Raw genomic sequence first — 23,024 nt, forward strand, 5'->3', positions numbered from 1 at the left:
TTTAACTATAATTTCAATTTCATTGCAAAATTGAAATGGAAAAGAAAAAAAATTGAATTTAATTTTTGATTTCTGAAAGATGGAAACATATAAAGAGCATTATAAAAAAACATTAAATGCATTGCAGTGTGTTGGTTTGGGGGCAATTAACGGAACTCGCTGGGCAATTAAAGAATTAAGTAAAGTTTGAAGACACAGACAGTGTAACACGAGTGAATGAATACAAAGACTTCTTAGCGAAAAAAAGGATATTGTATAAGGGGATTAGTACACAGCAGTACTACCAGTACAGTCACTGGAACATTTATTGGGGTGGCGTGTCAAAATGTCCAGTGTCATAATGTCCATAGACGTTATGACAATTTCAAAAGTGTCACAATGTCCATGATCAATGGGACATAAAGTCCATGGATTTCAAAGAGTCCATTTATCAAAAAAAGGCTTAATTTAGCGAAGCCGGTGTTCGAAATACCCCAGAGCCTGGCCGAAGTCCGGCTATCCAGGACACTTTTTAATAGGAGTTCAAAATATATACACCAAATTTAAGAGCAATTCTTTTCGGGATAAGAGTGTCCCTTTCTTAAATTTTAAACAAATCTTCCAATACATTTCTGTTTTATAATTGTCACAATGTCCATGGACATTATGTCGCTTTATAGTGTGTCATAAGGTCTATGGACATTATGTCACTGGACATTATGACACGCCACCTTTATTGGTAAAGGATCAAGTGAAATCTGGTAAAGTCTGAATTCTTATATATAGACTAGACTATAGACTATACTATAGACTATACTATAGACTATATTATAGACTAGACTATAGACTAGACTATAGACTAGACTATAGACTAGACTATAGACTAGACTATAGACTAGACTATAGACTAGAGTATAGACTAGACTATAGACTAGACTATAGACTAGACTATAGACTAGACTATAGACTAGACTATAGACTAGACTATAGACTAGACTATAGACTAGACTATAGACTAGACTATAGACTAGACTATAGACTAGACTATAGACTAGACTATAGACTAGACTATAGACTAGACTATAGACTAGACTATAGACTAGACTATAGACTAGACTATAGACTAGACTATAGACTAGACTATAGACTAGACTATAGACTAGACAATAGACTAGACTATAGGCTAGACTATAGACTAGACTATAGACTAGACTATAGACTAGACTATAGACTAGACTATAGACTAGACTATAGACTAGACTATAGACTAGACTATAGGCTAGACTATAGACTAGACTATAGACTAGACTATAGACTAGACTATAGACTAGACTATAGACTAGACTAGACTAGACTATAGACTAGACTATAGACTAGACTATAGACTAGACTATAGACTAGACTATAGACTAGACTATAGACTAGACTATAGACTAGACTATAGACTAGACTATAGACTAGACTATAGACTAGACTATAGACTAGACTATAGACTAGACTATAGACTAGACTATAGACTAGACTATAGACTAGACTATAGACTAGACTATAGACTAGACTATAGACTAGACTATAGACTAGACTATAGACTAGACTATAGACTAGACTATAGACTAGACTATAGACTAGACTATAGACTAGACTATAGACTAGACTATAGACTAGACTATAGACTAGACTATAGACTAGACTATAGACTAGACTATAGACTAGACTATAGACTAGACTATAGACTAGACTATAGACTAGACTATAGACTAGACTATAGACTAGACTATAGACTAGACTATAGAGACTATAGATAAACTATAGATAAACTATAGACTAGACTATAGACTAGACTATAGACTAAACTATAGACTAGACTATAGACTAGACTATAGACTAGACTATAGACTAGACTGGACTATAGACTAGACTATAGACTATACTATAGACTAGACTATAGACTAGACTATAGACTAGACTATAGACTAGACTATAGACTAGACTATAGACTAGACTATAGACTAGACTATAGACTAGACTATAGACTAGACTATAGACTAGACTATAGACTAGACTATAGACTAGACTATAGACTAGACTATAGACTAGACTATAGACTAGACTATAGACTAGACTATAGACTAGACTATAGACTAGACTATAGACTAGACTATAGACTAGACTATAGACTAGACTATAGACTAGACTATAGACAAGACTATAGACTAGACTGGACTATAGACTAGACCAGCGGTTCCCACCGTTTTTTACTTCGCGGACCCCTTGAGGAATTTATTTAATTTCACGGACCCCCATACATATTTTGATATCTTATTGTTATAAATAACACTGTGATACAAAAGTGAAGAAAAATAAAATGCAGGCGTTCTCATATACCAATTCTATTTCGTTATAGTCCATAGAGTACGAATATATTTTTAGTTTTCCCCTATCACTTCGTTAACTTACTTTTTAAGAGCAAAAGATGCGAAAAAGAGCCATTTTTGAAGTTTTAAATTTGAAAAATCATAAGTTTAGTAGTAGTTTTCATCCGATTTTCAAATCCGATATTTTTTTTTAATGATACAAGTGTTGCCGTTTAAGTAAAGAAACTCACACTTTTTTAAAAAAATTTCATTTTCATCATGCTCTACTTTGACCTTGAGGCAGTGAGTTCATCTTTTATTACTTTCCTGAAGAATCACATAAAGGAAGGTTTCTAAAACTTGTTATTTCATAAAAATCTATGAAAAACTGGATGATTTATGCCAATTTTTCTAATAGCATGTTCCTCGAATTTTTGGTTTTCTCCATACAAATTAATTTTTGTATAAAAATGTTTATAAACATTTTTTAAACTTGTTACAAAGAAAACCAGAAACATGAACGTTTTTGTATGGAAGAAATATGCTATATTTTTATAAAACTTAGCACAACTCATAACCTTTTTCATCGATTATCATAAATTGACCATCATTGGAAACCCAACTTAATGTGCCTTTTTTCAAATGTAATAAAAGCTAAAGTTACTGCTTCATGGCCAACGTAGAGCAGTATGAAAATTAAAAATTGTGAAAAAAATGTGAGTTTTTTTACTTAAAAGGCCGTAACCAAGACATTAATCATAAATTTTGGATTTATTTTTTTGGGTTGAAAGACAACACTTGTATCTTTAAAACAAAATATCCAATTTGAAAATCGGTTGCAAACTACCATAAATATATTTTTTTAAAGTTAAAACTTCAAAAATAGCTCTTTTTCACATCTTTTGCTCTTAAAAAGGAACTAAACGAAGTGATCGGGAAAAATTAAAAATATATTCCTACTCTATGGACTATAACGAAATGGAATTGGTATATGAGAACCCCTGCATTTTTTTGCTGTATCACTGTGTAATTGTTCGTCCGAAAATTGTCTTAGTCCTGGTCCATAAACCCTATAAAATATTCCCGTACATTGAGATCGGAGATGTTTTCAATTGCATGGTTTTAAATATAGAATGACTTCTAACATGATGTTTAATTTTATGATCGTGAGAGCTTTCATGTTCATTTCTCGTCAAGGTATAGAAAAGGTTTCTTTATCAAGTATTGTCGACATGTGCTTAAAGAGTCATGTTTCTAAATTTTTTTGCGATTGCATAGGAGTGAGCTGAGTATGTAAGCTAAGTTTTCGAGAAAATATGTGAAAGTTAGACTTCTTCGATGTTGTTGCGGAATGCGTTACCCACATAAAATATGACCTGAACTCTTTGCGAATGTACTGTGAATTTGGATCTTAATTTTGAATTTTAAAATACCTACGAATTATTTTACTGCGTGGTTTTGACTATTTACGCAAAACGCTATGAATTTTCTGATGTTGATTTAATAATATTGGACAACAAAATGAAGTTAAAATCTGTGTATCACGTCGGAATGGAATATTTATATTTAAAATTAACTAGATTAACACTTTTGCTTACAATTTAAAAAAATATTATGAAATGTGACCTAACCTGGGATACCAGTATCAGTATTTAATTCTAAGGCAAATCATTATCCGTCTGCTATAAAAACATTTATTTCGATACATATACATTTATAAAAATTACAAATCACGTAATACTTTACTTTATAAAAGTGAAACAATTAATTTGTAAGGCCTAGCTTCATCCTGATAAACGACCGAAACAATAAAATTCAAAGAGTCACCAACAAATCTGGGATTATTGAATAAAAATTGTGTATTTTAGTATTTATGACAAATTTGGAGATATTTTTAATATTTTCTAACATATAGATAATATTTTTTATTCATGATTTTTTTCGTTCGTCTTCGCGGACCCCCTAGGATTTTGCTACGGACCACTAGGGGTCCGCGGACCCCCTTTTGGGAACCGTTGGACTAGACTATAGACAAGATTATAGACAAGACTATAGGTAAGACTATACTATAGAGTATACATTAAACTAGACTATGGATAAGACTATCGGTAATATACTATAGACTATACTTTAGACTATACTATAGACTATACTTTAGACTATACTATAGACTAGAGTATAGACTTAATTTTAATTTATAAAATAATGTCAACTCTGTATCATTTCATATTCGTCACACTGTAAACTAATACTCAATACACTCTTAAAATATGTGTAACTTTGTAATAATGGCGGCAAGATGATGGTTTTATTTAGCTACTGGATTGCGCACAAATTATAGAAATTAATTATTTTAAATACAAAATAAATAAAAACAAATAAAATTTTTATAATTACAAGTCATGTTAAAATATAAGAAGGCGTTTTATAAAATCATACAAATGTATTTGATTTTTTTAAATAAATAAATATTTTGTTTAAGGAATTTAAAGTTAATTACATAAATATTTCACAAAACAAAAATTAAAAAGGTTTGTAAATGTTTAACGATTTCAACATTACCGTAAGATGTCGATGCATATGTTTGTAATCATCGGCTATACACATTTTTAATTATTTTTTTTTTTTTAGCTTTTAAAATCAAAAAACTTTGATAAAATCCCCAATAATTAATAAAAATTGTATTCTAATCGAAAAAAGTTCAAAAAAAAATCTCTTTAGAGTAGGAATTGATTACACGTTTTGTTATAGACTGATTTGTTAAGAATAGAAAAATAAAACAAATAATTAAATCCACATAAAATGTGTGTGTTTTTTTTTTGCATACTATCAGTTGTAAAACTAATTTTTTTGTTAATAAAAACAGAAACAAATTTGAAGAGATAAGAAACAGCAATAAATTTGAAAATAAATAAAAAAAAAACAATAAAAATATAAACAATCTACTGCCCTCTAACGTTAAATTATTTAACTATATCCTATACACTATTTAGGTGTGTGTATTAGCTAAAAAACAATATAAAGCCCAATAAGCAACAAATGTTTCTCTACATTAGTTCAGCCTTAAACCATGCAACATGTTTATTTCTCTCTTTCTCTCACATTATTATTTTATGTTGCAATGTTTAGCAACAAAAGCTTTTCTTATTATTCACCTTTTGTGTGTTATTATTGTCACTTTTCATACTTGTTCGTTGCATGTGTCAAAATGATGTAAAAAGAAAAACGTCAAGTATTTTTTTCATCTTTTAATAACTTTGCAAAAAATGCCGGTAAAATCAGATGTTTTTTTGTGTAATGTGGTGAATTGATTGTGAAATATCTGACAAATGTTGAGATTAAATGTTGGGATTGATTATCTACTACGTGTTTGTTTACATTTTTTTGTACGTGGCCTTAGTAATGTAGGTTTTTTTTAAATTGTTTATTAACTATAGATTATTTATTCTTTGTAGTATTTTTTATTAAGTCATATTAAAATGACAATGCAAAAAAAACGTCATTTAATTTAAATGACTATTTACTTAACAAAGGCAACACATAGTAAATTGTATATAAAAAAATGCACAAAAAGATGTAAAGGAATAAATTCTTTAAATTTAACATAAATTTGTATAAAATATTGTAATCGAATTAGAAATTTCTAAAATATATACAATAATTTTAATATTTTAATTGATATTATTCATGAGCTGTGAGTGAGATCGAAGCGAAATGTATGCAATATGCAAAAAGTACCAAAAAATACTCCTTGGTTCCAGGGTAACAAACGACAACCCATTAGCATATTCAATTTTTCATATTTTAAAATAATTTTATGATTATTTCTAATATCTGCTTAATTTTCCACACACATTTTTCCATCTCCGATTTTGGCAATAACAAAACAAAACACACAACTTCATATGTTACGTGGTGTTCTTGCTCTGTTTTGTTTTTAAAAAAGCAAAGTAAGTACAAGAACAATATTTACCATATGAAGCAGCATGTTGTTGTTTTTCCATTTTGTCAAAAGATGCACAAATATTTCTTTTGATGTCTTCGATTTTTGGTCATATTTCAATTATTTATAGACCGATTTTGCGGATTTTAAATAGTGATCTTGGCGAAAGCATATCTGACAGAATTATTGAAGATTTGGATATCGAAGATATCTTCAGAAAATTTATTTCAATAAACATACAGATATAGCTTAAGCAACTTTGCAATCTATGAATAAGGATATACAGTTTATGGATTAGACTGTAGACTAGCCTATAGACTAGACAAGACTAGAATATAAACTAGACTATAGACTAGCCTATAGACTAGACAAGACTAGAATATAAACTAGACTATAGACTAGACTATAGACTAGCCTATAGACTAGACAAGACTAGAATATAAACTAGACTATAGACTAGACTATAAACTAGACTATAGACTAGACTAGACTATAGACTAGACTATAGACTAGACTATAGACTAGACTATAGACTAGACTATAGACTAGACTATAGACTAGACTATAGACTAGACTAGACTAGACTATAGACTAGACTATAGACTAGACTATAGACTAGACTATAGACTAGACTATAGACTAGACTATAGACTAGACTATAGACTAGACTATAGACTAGACTATAGACTAGACTATAGACTAGACTATAGACTAGACTATAGACTAGACTATAGACTAGACTATAGACTAGACTATAGACTAGACTATAGACTAGACTATAGACTAGACTATAGACTAGACTATAGACTAGACTATAGACTAGACTATAGACTAGACTATAGACTAGACTATAGACTAGACTATAGACTAGACTATAGACTAGACTATAGACTAGACTATAGACTAGACTATAGACTAGACTATAGACTAGACTATAGACTAGACTATAGACTAGACTATAGACTAGACTATAGACTAGACTATAGACTAGACTATAGACTAGACTATAGACTAGACTATAGACTAGACTATAGACTAGACTATAGACTAGACTATAGACTAGACTATAGACTAGACTATAGACTAGACTATAGACTAGACTAGACTATAGACTAGACTATAGACTAGACTATAGACTAGACTATAGACTAGACTATAGACTAGACTATAGACTAGACTATAGACTAGACTATAGACTAGACTAGACTAGACTAGACTATAGACTAGACTATAATATATGTATAGTAGAAATTACAATCGGAATGACAAAGGTATTATTAGTGTAACCGATCAAAATTTTCAAAAGAAGTTTGGAGGAACATAATTCCATGGTTGGATACACAATTGTACATATGGTTCATGAGTAATATTAAGTAAAAAATGGGTTAAATTTGTCCGTGGATAGGCCTTATAAGTTCCGCAGATCGGGATAATTATTATATCGGGAAAATTTTATAGTAGAAATTACAATCGGAATGACAATGATAAAGGGTATAATTGGTGTAAGCGATCAAAATTTTCTAAAAAAGTTTGGAGGAGCATAATTCGGATTCGCGAAAAATGGATCGAGAAAAGAAGAATATTTTGAAAAAAAAAAATATGAAATATAATAAAGTTTAGCTTTAAAAGGCTTAATCACTTGTAATTGACGTTTCTTATATCAAGATTTAGTTCCTTTTAATTACTGCAAAATGCAACTTTATATCATCATATGACTCTAAACATGTTGATATTGTCGTCGTAATAAGAGATTGATTCATTTGCTAATTTACTTAATTGACACGAAGATTTTGGTATATTTAATAGACTAGTAAATGACAAGTTATCCTCTGATGGAGCTTTTAATTTTTGATATAGTAAATAAGTAAGAATTAACACTTCTGACTAAGACAAATTTTCAAAATAATCAGATTTTTAAACTTTCAGTTTTTTTGTTTTTTGAAACAGGTTAACTTTTACAAAAATGAAGTATATTGTTTGATAGAACATAAAATTTAAAAGTTTAACAAGCAGACATAGACTAAAAGAATCTTAAAAACATTCTATGTCAATCAGATCAGTGACTTCAATTTAAACTTGAAATCAACACACACACAGATTCGTTTTTAAATCACTATGGTGTTTTTTAAATATAATATTTTTTTTAACAATAAAAAAAGCTTTCTTAAGCACAATTTATTATGTTATATTTTTTTGTTTGTTAACAACAATATGGCTTTCTCTACTATAAACAAAACATAAAAAAATACTGCCAGTACTAATTGCTGTTCTACTTTGTTATGAATTTTCGTAAAATTTAAGTTTTGCTAAAATTCCGCTTAAAGCAAAATTACAAACAAAAACGCACATTATCAGAGTCACACAAGGTTGTCAAATAAATTTTAACGATTTTGTTTTAATGTTTGTTGTAATAGTTAAGCCGGTAGATTTAACAGAAAAAAACTAAGTTTCTCAGCATTTAAACCTATTATATAGTACAGAGTTTAATTTATATAATATTTGAAATATGTAGTAGTAGTAGTAGCACATGAAATGACCTTATATGTACATATATTTCTTTATAATTACTTATACATACATAAGATTATTTATTAAAACTCTATACCACATAAAAACTCCAAAGTTTTTTCTTTTTTTCTAAAAGTGCGAATATTAGTTTGTTCATTTTAATAGTTTAGTCTTAATGTGCGTGTTTCAAAGTACAATTTTAGCTAACATAGGTTTTGCGTTTTATTATTTAAAGATTAAATTTGGCTGTTAAGTGACAAATTACAATTAAGGCGTTAAGCCGCACTGTTGTTATTTTGTTGATTTGCATTATCATAATTTTTGAGTAAACTTGGGAATTTTACATAGCTTAATGAAAGTTGACACAGGGCATCTTCTTGGATTCGTAATTAAGAGGCTAAAAGTATCCATTAATCCCATGTAGGTTTATGGTTTTAAGAGTTATCTAGCTTAATCGTGATAAAATATCTCCTTCTCTCTTTATAAAATAAGAAAATCTTTTGCTGCGACATACGTTCCAAATCAGTTTCAGTATTGTTGTACCGACGAGTCTACCTTATTAAGTGTACAATGTTCCTGACTTTGCCGATTATGTTCACTAATAAAAAGGATAATATTGCATGACTTTGGAATCTTACAGCTATCGGGCTTTTCGTCACCCTTAGTATGTTTGTGCTTATAAACACAGTTTCCTTATTCCAAGACGTATGGGATCCTGTCAAGTTTTTAATTTAGCCCTCACCGAACCTTTTTAAATTGGTGCAATCTATCGTTGCCAATTATGTCCATGTAGATCGCCATGCCAGTTAGTTAAGAGCAATGAATCCCAACGGAATGTTCCACTCTTATGTTCATCTGGATCATTATATTCTTTCTAGAATCAAAGCAAGTAGCACACAATTCTTGAAAGCATGTCTTATGAAATTATTCAAGATATGGATCCCGTGGACATATGGGGTCTTCATTGAATTGATTTTAATAAAGAAGTCCTCCGGTAGGTTAGTGGTTAGCGTTTTAGTTTGGTAGACCGGAGGTAATGGGTAAATGGTTCCCACCTGAGGCACTGGTTAAGGAGCGCACAACAGGCCAGAAAGAGGCTTAGGTGAATTTCTTCGGATTTGATGTATAAAAAAGAAAGTGAAGCCAAAGATCTAAGTTTTAAAATATTTCCCAGAGAAAAATTTAAAGGAATTATATATAAAGGAATCATTATTTTAAGGTCTAGTATAGACCTTATACCGTCTATACATATAGGCTATGTATAGACGGTTGTCAGATCTTACAATTTGGCAATGTACTGACAATGAACATTTTTAGCAACAGTTAAATTGTCAGTTCAGATGATAGTAAGAAAACCTTATAATTTCATTGTCTGATATTGAATTTATCTACCAACAAAAGTTACCACTATTGTCAGATAGTTTTATGACAAAAGATGTCAGATCCTATTTTAGCTGCAATGTACAGTGTTGCCAATAGAAATAATTTAACTGACAATTGTGCCATGGTTAGATGCATAAAATTCGCACATCTGAGAATAAAAATTGGCAGACGATTATCTGACAATGACAACGTAATCTGTTTACACGATTGTCAGATGTCAGAGAATATTATTGTTTTACAATGTACTGACAATGATTTATATGTTGTAACAAAAAAAATTATAAGTTCACACCGTTGTTAGACATTTCTGTGACAATCGCTTTACATTTAATATTGTGTCTGTTGTTTAGTCGCCCAACGCTTTCATTGTAAATCTCTTGGCAACTTCCAAGTCTCTTTTAAAGAAATATGACAAATGTTTTTGTTCGCAAAATTGTTATTTTACACAAACAAAAATAAAGTAAAAACAAAATTAAATGAATCATTGAACTTTTTACTCAATTTATTCTCTTTTTTTATTAATACAATTTAAAAGTACACTCTCAATCTCTAATTAAAAAAAAAAAAAAAAAAAAAAAAACAAATAAAATCAAATTGAAAAGCCACCTTAACACTTGGTTTTGGTTTATATTGTTAATAATTAAAAAAATATATTTAATAATTTTTTATTAGTATTTTATTATCTCTTTTTGCTGAAGTTCGCAGTTTAAAAAAACTCACGCGATTTTTTTGTTTTTGTATAGTTTGCCCATAAAAAGCAACTTAAGTGGAGGCCTTTTTTCGCATTTCTTTGTTTTGAGTTTTTTTTAAAAAACTTTTTGTTTAAATGTAATTGGAAAGTCTTATGAAATAATAAATTGCAAATGAATAGTTTGTCAATTAACGTAAAAACTAAACGTTTCAAAAAAACTGCCTACATAAGTAAGACTTTGTTTTAAAGAGACTTAAATAAATAGAAATTTAAGTTTGAATAGTATGAGAATAAGTATTTAGGCAACTCACAGTTAAAGTTGTATAGTGGTAGTTGCTATTAATAGAATTTAATAACAAACTTTTAAAATTAAAAAAATTTAAAAAAAATAATCTGAAACCCTAATAGTTTGCTGGTTTGGTAACAGTAATATTGTAATATAAAACTTTTAATTAAATTTAAAACTATTAGTTCATTGACACTTTTTCTAAACTTTTTTATACAATTGCATATCAATTGCAACTAAAAAATCCCCTTAAATAAACAAATTGTCAACGTTATCAAAAAAAAAAAAAAAAAAAAAGTTTAAAAAAGTATAACGCAGTAAAAAATAACGACAAAAATATATACATACATATAAAAATTTAAAATAATTAAACCATATGCAATATACTATCTATGCCTATGTAGCAAAAGGAATAATAATAAAATCAATAATAAAAATTTTAACAAAATAACATTGCATTTTCCATAAACTCATAGTGACAATCAAAATTTAAGAAAAAATCGTTTTTTTTTTAATAATAAAAGTGAACGAATTGTTTTTAGAACATGAAATAATTTTAGCATTTTTTTGTTTCGATTAATTTTGAGTTGCACTCTTTTTTTTTCGTTGTTAAACAATGACAATTGAGGTCATTAGCAATAAATTTTAAAAATAAACAATTTATTACAATGAAAATTGTTACTAAAAGTTTTTAGCAGAAAATATTAAAAAATAATAAATAAACAGAAAAAAAAAAATTTAAATATTTTAAATCTTATTAAATTTGCTCAAGAACATCCAGTTTTGTTTTATACTACATATAGCAAATGATTTAATAACTTATGAATATTTATCGCTGATTTACTACAACACTGAAATAACTCAAAATTCAGACTTTTTAAACAAAAATCATCCAAAAATATTTTATAAAGTTTTATCTATTTTCTAAAATTTGCGCTTGTAATAGTTAAATTTTATTATTTTAACTGTCACCCCATTGTGCATTGACTGCAGCACTAATGTTTGCTTTGAATTGAATTGCTAGTGCATTGAAAAGAAAGAAATAAAAAAACTGCTGCTTACTTTAGTATGTGTGCAAAAAAAAAAACTATTTTTATAATAAAAAAAAAAATTAAATGCATAAACGTTTTAATAACTAAAAGTGTGTAGGAAAACTGAAACAAAATAAATATTTTAAATACACACTTTTCAGATGAGCATTGCCCTCAATTTATATTAAAAATATATGTCCAATTCACAATCGCTGACGTATCATTGTATGTCATAAAAATGTTTAAATTGGACAATTGTATTGTATTCAATATGAAATTTTTAGTAAATAAAAAAATATACTCTTTAAAAATCCAAAGTTGTTTATCTAATCTAGCCATAATTAACTAGTAATTAATTTCCTTTTATGAGACCTTACATTTAAGTTTATTTCTAAATTTCATTCCTGCTTCCTAATAATTCCATTTAAAAAGTTTTTCTGACAGTTTTATTGTCTTCAAAATTTTCCGCTTAAATTTATACATAAATATGTATTATTATAAATGTAATAATTAAGTACATCTAACGATTTGTTTGAGATTGCTGAAGTATTCGTTTGTTTTATGAGTATTATTATTGATTTCTATTATAATATACAATTATAAAATCACCTTTACTACCTGTTTTCCCATATTGAGAGTCGAGTGTATAGATACTAAACTAAAGTAGACACAAATAATTTACATATCGTATCGTAATTGTTAAAGTTAATACTCATGTCTCTATTACGATAATATTTATTGATTTGTAGTGATAGAGGGTGGGTGGTATTTGCCACAGTTACCGATTACTGTGAGTTACATACAATTTGTAAACACATCCTTCACTTTAGGATGGAAAATTTGAATTAGTATTATTTATAACATCACCATTACTAGTCTGTAGTCTAGTCTATAGACTAGACTATAGACTACCATAGACTATCAAATATACTATATAGAATATACTATACACTAGTCTATAGACTAGACTATAGACTAGATTATAGACTAGATTATAGACTAGACTATAGACTAGACTATAGACTAGACTATAGACTAGACTATAGACTAGACTAGACTAGACTAGACTATAGACTAGACTATAGACTAGACTATAGACTAGACTATAGACTAGACTATAGACTAGACTAGACTATAGACTAGACTAGACTATAGACTAGACTAGACTATAGACTAGACTATAGACTAGACTATAGACTAGACTATAGACTAGACTATAGACTAGACTATAGACTAGACTATAGACTAGACTATAGACTAGACTATAGACTAGACTATAGACTAGACTATAGACTAGACTATAGACTAGACTATAGACTAGACTATAGACTAGACTATAGACTAGACTATAGACTAGACTATAGACTAGACTATAGACTAGACTATAGACTAGACTATAGACTAGACTATAGACTAGACTATAGACTAGACTATAGACTAGACTATAGACTAGACTATAGACTAGACTATAGACTAGACTATAGACTAGACTATAGACTAGACTATAGACTAGACTATAGACTAGACTATAGACTAGACTATAGACTAGACTATAGACTAGACTATAGACTAGACTATAGACTAGACTATAGACTAGACTATAGACTAGACTATAGACTAGACTATAGACTAGACTATAGACTACTAGGTCGATTGCGTATCAAAAGGTTATAAGTAAGAAAATATATCAAACATGTCGAAGTACCGAAAAAAGTATTAAGTACTGAAGTTTCCGTGCCTGCTTCACTTCCTAAATGTAGTATGTTGAGAGAATTGAATTTAAGGCGAAAGCAAATTGAAAATATGATTAAAAATTATTGAAAATATGATTAAATGCCTGAACGTAATTTTTGTCCCAATATGTTTTTGTACTATATTTAATGTCGATTTGCTAACAAAATATGTTTCTAGAAAGCACCAGGATCATAAATTTTAGGACCGCATTTAGGTTCTATAATGTAAATGATGAGATTTTTTATTAAACTGGATTTTTTGAAGACCTAACGAATTCTGAGTTCCCACTTGAAAGCCTTTAGGCTAGACTAGACTATAGCCTTTAGGCTAGACTAGACTATAGACTAGACTATAGACTAGACTATAGACTAGACTATAGACTAGACTATAGACTACTAGGTCGATTGCGTATCAAAAGGTTATAAGTAAGAAAATATATCAAACATGTCGAAGTACCGAAAAAAGTATTAAGTACTGAAGTTTCCGTGCCTGCTTCACTTCCTAAATGTAGTATGTTGAGAGAATTGAATTTAAGGCGAAAGCAAATTGAAAATATGATTAAAAATTATTGAAAATATGATTAAATGCCTGAACGTAATTTTTGTCCCAATATGTTTTTGTACTATATTTAATGTCGATTTGCTAACAAAATATGTTTCTAGAAAGCACCAGGATCATAAATTTTAGGACCGCATTTAGGTTCTATAATGTAAATGATGAGATTTTTTATTAAACTGGATTTTTTGAAGACCTAACGAATTCTGAGTTCCCACTTGAAAGCCTTTAGGCTTTAAAATTCTTTTCATAATTTTTAATATATTTTCCACACAACTGTATGAATCAGTGGGAGTATATGTGACAAATGTACCCAGCAAAAACTCGGTAATGACTTGCACTAACATTATCACTTCATTTAATTTTAACTTTTTACTTTTACATATAAGTTTTTGCTGGGTATGTACTACTTTTATTATAGATGTGTCTGGAATATAATTTTACACAACTATTTAAAACAGAGGGAAGATAATTGGAAGGAAGAAAAATCATCAATTATAATATAGCTGTTACCTTAGAAATTAATAAAAAAAAATTGTCTCAGATATTCCCCCCAACAACTCTAATATCATATCAATCAAAAGTTATATATTTGTTTTTTGTTTGTTTTGAAAATAAAAGACAATAAATAAAATTTACCTCTTTAGTTAATTCCACTGTATTGATGAAAGGACTTAAATCTACATCACTATCTGTGGCAGCTTCTACGCCACTGTCTTCGGCTGACTCATCGGGTTCTTCTTTCTTAACTGAAACTTGTTCAATGGCCACCTGATCCGTTGACAAAGCAGTAACTGCTCTAGTATCCATAACACCCATTAATAAGGCCTTATCATCTTCATCATCTAATTGTTCTAATTTAATGCCAACTTCTTCGTCGGGATTAGGAAAAGTATCATTTAAAGCTACTGCACCTTCTGATTCGGAAGTAGATGCTGAGCTACGTATGGTGGGTAGAAAAGCATCTAATTGTAAATCAAATAGATTATTATCCTGTTGGCCATCTTTTAACGGCAAATTGCCATAATGAGAATTCAATATAGGCAAGTCATTGAAATCGTTTAGATCGGCCAAATTTTGTTCCCATACCGAACGGTGATCTTGAAAATTTTCCGCATTTAAAAATAATTCCATTTCAGAGTTGTCCAAGTTATTGATATGACTTGCATTCGTGGCCCCCGGAGCGGTAACGACAGAACTAACTGTAGCCGTGCTAGAATCTAGTGCAGACGAACTTGTTGTTGTTGCTGAAGAACCTGAAGAGGGATTGTTATTTGAGGATGTGGCTGGTATAGCTTGCATTTCTTGCATGGCCGCCGTTTGATTGGAATTTTCATTGGAGACATTTAGCAAATATGCTGTAACATTGTACTGATTCGCCAGATGATCACTTTGTCGATCGAAACGTATTAAATCCTCAATTAAAGGCATCATAGTCTTGCGATTGGCATATGGATATTCCACCATGGGCACTGCCCGTAACATTTCCAATTCCCAACCATCGCCATCCCGTAGCTCTAGTTGGGAATCCCAGTTACGCAGTCTTTGCTGCAAATAATTGTCGGGATCCACATTCAGCAGACTTAAGGCCAAAGCCAATTGCAACATTTTCATTGCGTATTTTTTATTCGAGATCATTTTGAATGATGCGTTTTATTTATAGCTAAAGGAGAATGAGGAGGATGTTTGTGGGAGGTCACTCTCGCTGCGTTTGTTTTATTGTGGATTGTTTTTAACAATAACAATTTTTGTAGTTGTTATTGTTGCTGATGTTGTTGTTCAGAAGAATTAAGGCCGCGTAGGCGTAAAACAAAGCCAAATTGTTTGGAAAAACTGACCGACCTCCTACCCCTTAATGTATAAAATGTATGATACACTGTTTTCCGAACTGTTCCACAGTTCAATAACGTTGTCTTCTCCTTGTTTGGATTTAACGATTGTTTTTTTTTTGTTTTCTTTCCTTAATCAAATGTTGTATTTCTCAAATAATTACTTTTCTTTAGCTGCGTCCAGAAATGCGTCAACAGCAACGGTAGTTTGTATTCCTCGTTATAACTTTTGGAACGCAATATTTGTACTGTTGTTGTTATTTATTTTACTTCCTAAAGAAGCATTTATTGGTCTTTTGTTTTATTTCTTTCAATTTTAAATATTTTTTTTTCTTAATTCTGTTTTTATTTTGCTTCTTATTTGGTTTTAATAAATAACAATGACCTCCTTGGCCAATAAATGGCCCCGAGCTTGTGTCTGTATTTAATGATTTTGACAACGTATCTGTTTTTGTATTTTTTTTTGCTTTGATTTAATAGTTGTTATTGTTTTTGTAAAATTTGCCAAAAATTATACGGTAAAATCTAAAACGAGATAAATAAGAAGAAAGAGAAAATTACTAAAAGTCTGATTATTAATTGATTTGAATAGAATCGTTAGATTCGCGTGAGTTTGCATGAATATGTATGAAAGTCGTTATTTAGCTTTTTTCTTTTGTATATAATTAACTGAATTTAAGTTATTCGAAACTTCATGTATGTATATGAATTTTGCATAGAGTCAAACATTGTGATTTATGTTTAGAATTAGTAAGTTAATGAAGTTAGGATGATTTCACCTAAACATTATTAGCAGCGACCTTATTCGAGTATATTTTTAATATTTGATTGGAACATAAAAACAATAATTGGGAAAGCCCTATTTAAAATCCAATAGATTTTTTGTTATTAGTACAACAGAAAATGAACTTTTGCTATATAAAATATTTAGAAAATGTAGTCTGATTTTGACTAATATTTCTATAGGAAATGTATTCGGATTTTGACAAATTGTCCTATAAAAATATAGTCAGATTCTAACTAATTTTCATATAGAAAATATAGTCAGATTGTGACTAATTTTCTTATAGAAAGTATAGTCAGTTTCTGACTATATATAAAAATGAATGTGTGTTTGGACTTTATAGACAGCTAAACGGCTAGACCAATTTTTCTGAAATTTTTACAATGTCGTGGGCGGAGTAGCAACAGGGGCGTTGCTATCTATCTATCTATCTATCTATCTATCTATCTATCTATCTATCTATCTATCTATCTATCTATCTATCTATCTATCTATCTATCTATCTATCTATCTATCTATCTATCTATCTATCTATCTATCTATCTATCTATCTATCTATCTATCTATCTATCTATCTATCTATCTATCTATCTATCTATCTATCTATCTATCTATCTATCTATCTATCTATCTATCTATCTATCTATCTATCTATCTATCTATCTATCCATCTGGGCGTGGCACCATCCATATTAAGAAAATAATAAGTCAGTATATCTGAGAAAATATAACAGTTAGAGTGCTCAAATTTTGTCGGAGCCACTTTAGTATCAATATGATTATTTAGAACGAAACGTGTGCGGACTAGTAACAGGGGCGTGTCACTTTCCATATGAATTAAATACAAAAATTCATTTAACTTGAAAACTATGGGAGTTAGAATCTTCAAATTTTGCACGAAGAACTTTAACATTTTGGGTAATAAATTGGTGGACTACCAATAGAAGAGGGGCACCCCCCATATGAACTAAATATAAAAATTCGTTTATTTGGGATACTAATCGAACTACATTCTTCAAATTTTGCAAGAAAAACTTTTATATTCATCTGAATATTTTATGAAATAAGGAGGACTTTCATAAGGGGAGGGAGTCTTGGAACCCCCATATGAATTAAATGGAAAAATTCATATATCTGAGAAACTATTATAGCTAGAATCTTCAAATTTTACATGAAGAATTTTGATATTCATGTGAACATTTAGAAAAAAATGGGTGGAATATCAATGGGGGCTTGTCACCTCAAATATGAATTAAATACAAAATTTTGTATATCCTGGAAATTATAAGATTATTCACATTTTTCATAGGCTATATTAAAATTTTAATTAACTTTTTTTAATTAAACTTGGCAAACTTTGCGTGGTATCTTTGCAATAATTTGCGTGGTATCTTCCATATGTCAAAAATTGTATATCTGTAAAACTATTATAGTTAGGATGTTAAGTGGGTTTTTTTTTTATTTAATTGCTTTTAGGGTAGCAAAGCACACTGGGTATAGCTAGTTTATTTAGAAAATAATCTTAAATTTTTTCACCTTACATCAAACATTGAACTTGAAATATATTAGAATATAGTCCTTAATCTTTAAAAATGTGTAATTTTATTAAATTCTAAATTTATTGTTTATTTATTAATAAAATTGTTTGATTTATATAAACAAAATATCGCAATATAACAAATTTAAATTTAATTATGGAGCCTAAAGGAAAAAGAGGAATGCACATTTTTAACAAATAAATTATAATCGATTTTATTTTAAAAAGAAATCCAAAATGCAAAATAAATTTATAAACAAAGCAAATTTAAATATAAATAATTTTAAAGGCACATGATCAATTTTAAAAGATTATTTAGGTGGTATGTATTATTTTTCCTTTTTTTGTGAGGTTGCTAAACTTTAAACATATTGTTGAACAAGGTTAAGGTTGGGGTTACTTTGGTTTTAAAAATGAAAAGTATTTTAACATTAAAGAAAATATAAAATTTCGGTTATATTTGTAAGAAAAAATTTTTAATTATAATTTTAAAAAATGTTGTTGTTAAATGTGTCATTTTAAAAATAGAACCATGAGAATGTTTACCTCCAACAAAATGCAGATTTTTTATGGCAGAAATTTAAACAAAGAACATTTTAATGTGGTAGATGATGGAGGTCAATGTTTGATATATTCAGGATTGTAGAATAACGCCCTATTGTGTTTGTAGTTAAGAGCCTATTCGAAAATTTGGCAAATAATTATTTTTTCTAATTTAACTTATTTAATTCTACTGTTTGTTTTCTTATTTCATTTTATTCGACTGTAGATATCATGTAAAACTAAATGTTGATGATCTCATCGATCTCATCAAATCATGATTTACTCCATTTACTTTACTACCTACATACGCAAATGTTCTACATTACAATAATCAACTTGCTTTTTTAGTACATATATAGTCTTGCCTTCTCCAACACATTTCATATCGAGCCACTATATTCAAAAAGTGCTAACTCAAAAAAGTCTATTTACACGGATACACAAGCTCAAAAGTTAATATTTTCATTACAAATTTGTACCAGACGTGCATAATGCCTTGAAAAATCTTTTGCCCTCAAAAATTCACTTTGGCCCAAGATTGAGTTAGCACTTTTTGAATATGGGAAGTCGATATAGAAAGTATTTAAATGACTGACTACGTTCCGTAAAGAAGTTAAATTTTTAAAGAAAACGTTTTATTTATTGCATTATCATGGCAAGAGGTCCTTTTATGTGAACTTAGGTCAATTATGGTCTGAACTCTTTTTCTGGAAATCCACTTATTAAAAATTTTAAATTTGCTTTTCTAAAATTTTTTGACCCGGAAGTTGCAAAATCGAGAGATCCTAGAGAGAGAGATAGATAGATATAGAGAGAGAGAGAGAGCCGAGAGGAGGAGAGAGAGAGAGAGAAGAGAGAGAGAACCAGCGAGCGAGGAGCGAGCCGAGCGATCGAGAGAGCGAGCGAGCGAGGAGCGAGCGAGCGAGCGAGCGAGCGAGCGAGCGAGCGAGCGAGCGAGGGGCGAGCGAGCGAGCGAGCGAGCGAGCGAGCGAGCGAGCGAGCGAGCGAGCGAGCGAGGGCGAGCGGGCGAGGAGCGAGCGAGCGAGCGAGCGAGCGAGGAGCGAGCGAGCGAGAGCGAGCGAGCGAGCAGCGAGCGAGCGAGCGAGCGAGAGAGAGAGCGGAGCGAGCGAGCGAGCGAGCGAGCGAGCAGCGAGCGAGCGAGCGAGCGAGAGCGAGCGAGAGAGCGAGCGAGCGAGCGAGCGAGCGACGGAGCGAGAGCGAGCGAGCGAGCGAGCGAGCGAGCGAGCGAGCGAGCGAGCGAGCGAGCGAGCAGCGAGCGAGCGAGCGAGCGAGCGAGCGAGCGAGCGAGCGAGCGAGCGAAAGAGCGAGCGAGCGAAAGCGCGAGCGACCGAGCGAGCGAGCGAGCGAGCGAGCGAGCGAGCGAGCGAGCGAGCGAGCGAGCGAGCGAGCGAGCGAGAGCGAGCGAGCGAGCGAGCGAGCGAGCGAGCGAGCGAGCGAGCGAGCGAGAGCGAGCGAGCGAGCGAGCGAGCGAGCGAGCGAGCGAGCGAGCGAGAGAGCGAGCGAGCGAGCGAGCGAGCGAGCGAGGGAGCGAGCGAGCGAGGAGCGAGCGAGCGAGCGAGCGAGAGCGAGCGAGCGAGCGAGCGAGCGAGCGAGCGAGCGAGCGAGCGAGCGAGCGAGCGAGCAGCAGCGAGCGAGCGAGCGGCGAGCGAGCGAGCGAGCGAGCGAGCGAGGCGAGCGAGCGAGCGAGGAGCGAGCGAGCGAGCGAGCGAGCGAGCGAGCGAGCGAGCGAGCGAGCGAGCGAGCGAGCGAGCGAGCGAGCGAGCGAGCGAGCGAGCGAGCGAGCGAGCGACGAGCGAGCGAGCGAGCGAGCGAGCGAGCGAGCGAGCGAGCGAGCGAGCGAGCGAGCGAGCGAGCGAGCGAGCGAGCGAGCGAGCGAGCGAGCGAGCGAGCGAGCGAGCGAGCGAGCGAGCGAGCGAGCGAGCGAGCGAGCGAGCGAGCGAGCGAGCGAGCGAGCGAGCGAGCGAGCGAGCGAGCGAGCGAGCGAGCGAGCGAGCGAGCGAGCAGCGAGCGAGCGAGCGAGCGAGCGAGCGAGCGAGGAGCGAGCGAGCGAGCGAGCGAGAGCGAGCGAGCGAGCGAGCGAGCGAGCGAGCGAGCGAGCGAGCGAGCGAGCGAGCGAGCGAGCGAGCGAGCGAGAGCGAGCGAGCGAGCGAGCGAGCGAGCGAGCGAGCGAGCGAGCGAGCGAGCGAGCGAGCGAGCGAGCGAGCGAGCGAGCGAGCGAGCGAGCGAGCGAGCGAGCGAGCGAGCGAGCGAGCGAGCGAGCGAGCGAGCGAGCGAGAGAGAGCGAGCGAGCGAGCGGCGAGCGAGCGAGCGAGCGAGCGAGCGAGCGAAGCGAGCGAGCGAGCGAGCGAGCGAGCGAGCGAGCGAGCGAGCGAGCGAGCGAGACGAGCGGAGCGAGCGAGCGAGCGGGAGCGAGCGAGCGAGCGAGCGAGCGAGCGAGCAGCGAGCGAGCGAGCGAGCGAGCGAGCGAGCGAGCGAGCGAGCGAGCGAGCGAGCGAGAGCGAGCGAGCGAGAGCGAGCGAGCGAGGGCAGGAGCGAGCGAGCGAGCGAGGAGACGAGCGAGCGAGCGAGCGAGCGAGCGAGCGAGCGAGCGAGCGAGCGAGAGAGCGAGCGAGCGAGCGAGCGAGCGAGCGAGCGAGAGCGAGCGAGCGAGCGAGCGAGCGAGCGAGCGAGCGAGCGAGGAGCGAGCGAGCGAGCGAGCGAGCGAGCGAGCGAGCGAGCGCGAAGCGAGCGTAGCGAGCGAGCTAGCGAGCGAGCGAGCGAGGCGCGCGGAGCGAGGAGCTATCTAGGCAGCGTCGCTATCGATCGAGCGAGCGAGCGAAGCTAGCGAGGCGAGCTAGCTAGCAGCTAGCGAGCGTAGCGAGCGAGCTAATCGAGCTAGGATGCTGAGCTATCTATCTAGCTATCCTCTATTGGCATCTTCTAGCTATCTATGCTATCGTATCTAATCTATGCATCGATCTATCTAGTCTAATCTATCTAATCCTATCTGATCAGGATCTATCTCTCTATCTATATTATTAATCTATCTATCTATCATCATCTATCTATCTATCATCTATTATCTCCTCTCTTTTTCTAGGCATCTCTATTGTTTTTGAAAAGACTGATGGATGTGGCTAGATCGTCTTAAAATCTATTAAAAACCAGAACCTACAAACACCCGGAGAAACCAAGCTAATATTCTTTTACCGCATAAATATTTAAATTTAAAGCATGAATGTATGTAAAAAAACATGAAGATACATTAAAAAACAAAGAGTTCACTTACCTTTTTTTTATTGTTGTCGCTGTGGCTGCTATTGCTGAAGAAGAATTACAAGCTGTAGACACGCATAAATTATTTATAATGATTATTTAAAGAAAATAAAATGTTGCCGCTTTTACTAAAGATGAAAATTATTGAAGTATAAATTGCGTAGTTGTTTTTTTTCTTTTGGTTAAATTTCTAATTTACAATTATTTCTCTTTATCCAAAATAAATTAATAAATATTTACTCTGTTTGAAAATTGTATAATAAATTTAAAAAATAACGTTAAAAACACAAAGAAAGAAATAGAAATTGTTTAAAAATAAAAGGGGAGGAGAGTAAAAGTTAAAGAAAATCAACAATTCAATATGTATTATAACACTTTTCTATTGTTTGTTGTTATTTTTAATGAAATTATTTTATTAACTTTATATATTTGTTGTTATGATATTTATACCAAAAGTGTGTCCTTGAACTTGAGCAATAAACTTTTCATTTAACAGGTTAATGGTTTAAAGGGAAGACGTGAGTGTGAATGTAGGAAAAAGGAAAGGAATAAAAATGTTAAATATTCGTGATTGTTGTTTGCTGATTTAAT

At 33.0% G+C, this 23,024-nt stretch overlaps 1 protein-coding gene across 5 annotated transcripts in view; it reads right to left on the minus strand.

Moving 5' to 3' along the window:
- Positions 1 to 23,024, minus strand: part of LOC119599900 (segmentation protein cap'n'collar) — a 44,925-nt gene that overhangs the window by 14,162 nt on the left and 7,739 nt on the right. For 3 of the 5 annotated variants that reach the window (XM_037949836.1, XM_037949838.1, XM_037949841.1), the window contains exons 2-3: positions 22,447 to 22,674; positions 15,104 to 16,818 (exon numbers count right to left, since the gene is read on the minus strand). In XM_037949836.1, the coding sequence (XP_037805764.1) occupies positions 15,104 to 16,102 (999 nt within the window). In that variant the 5' untranslated portion in view covers positions 16,103 to 16,818; positions 22,447 to 22,674. The remainder of the gene's footprint in view (positions 1 to 15,103; positions 16,819 to 22,446; positions 22,675 to 23,024) is intronic. The other 2 variants (XM_037949840.1, XM_037949837.1) reach the window with 2 other exon arrangements.

Source organism: Lucilia sericata, unplaced genomic scaffold, assembly GCF_015586225.1.
Source record: "Lucilia sericata isolate MDLA Ls3-8-SP2 unplaced genomic scaffold, ASM1558622v1 Contig000096F_arrow, whole genome shotgun sequence".
NCBI lineage: Eukaryota > Metazoa > Arthropoda > Insecta > Diptera > Calliphoridae > Lucilia > Lucilia sericata.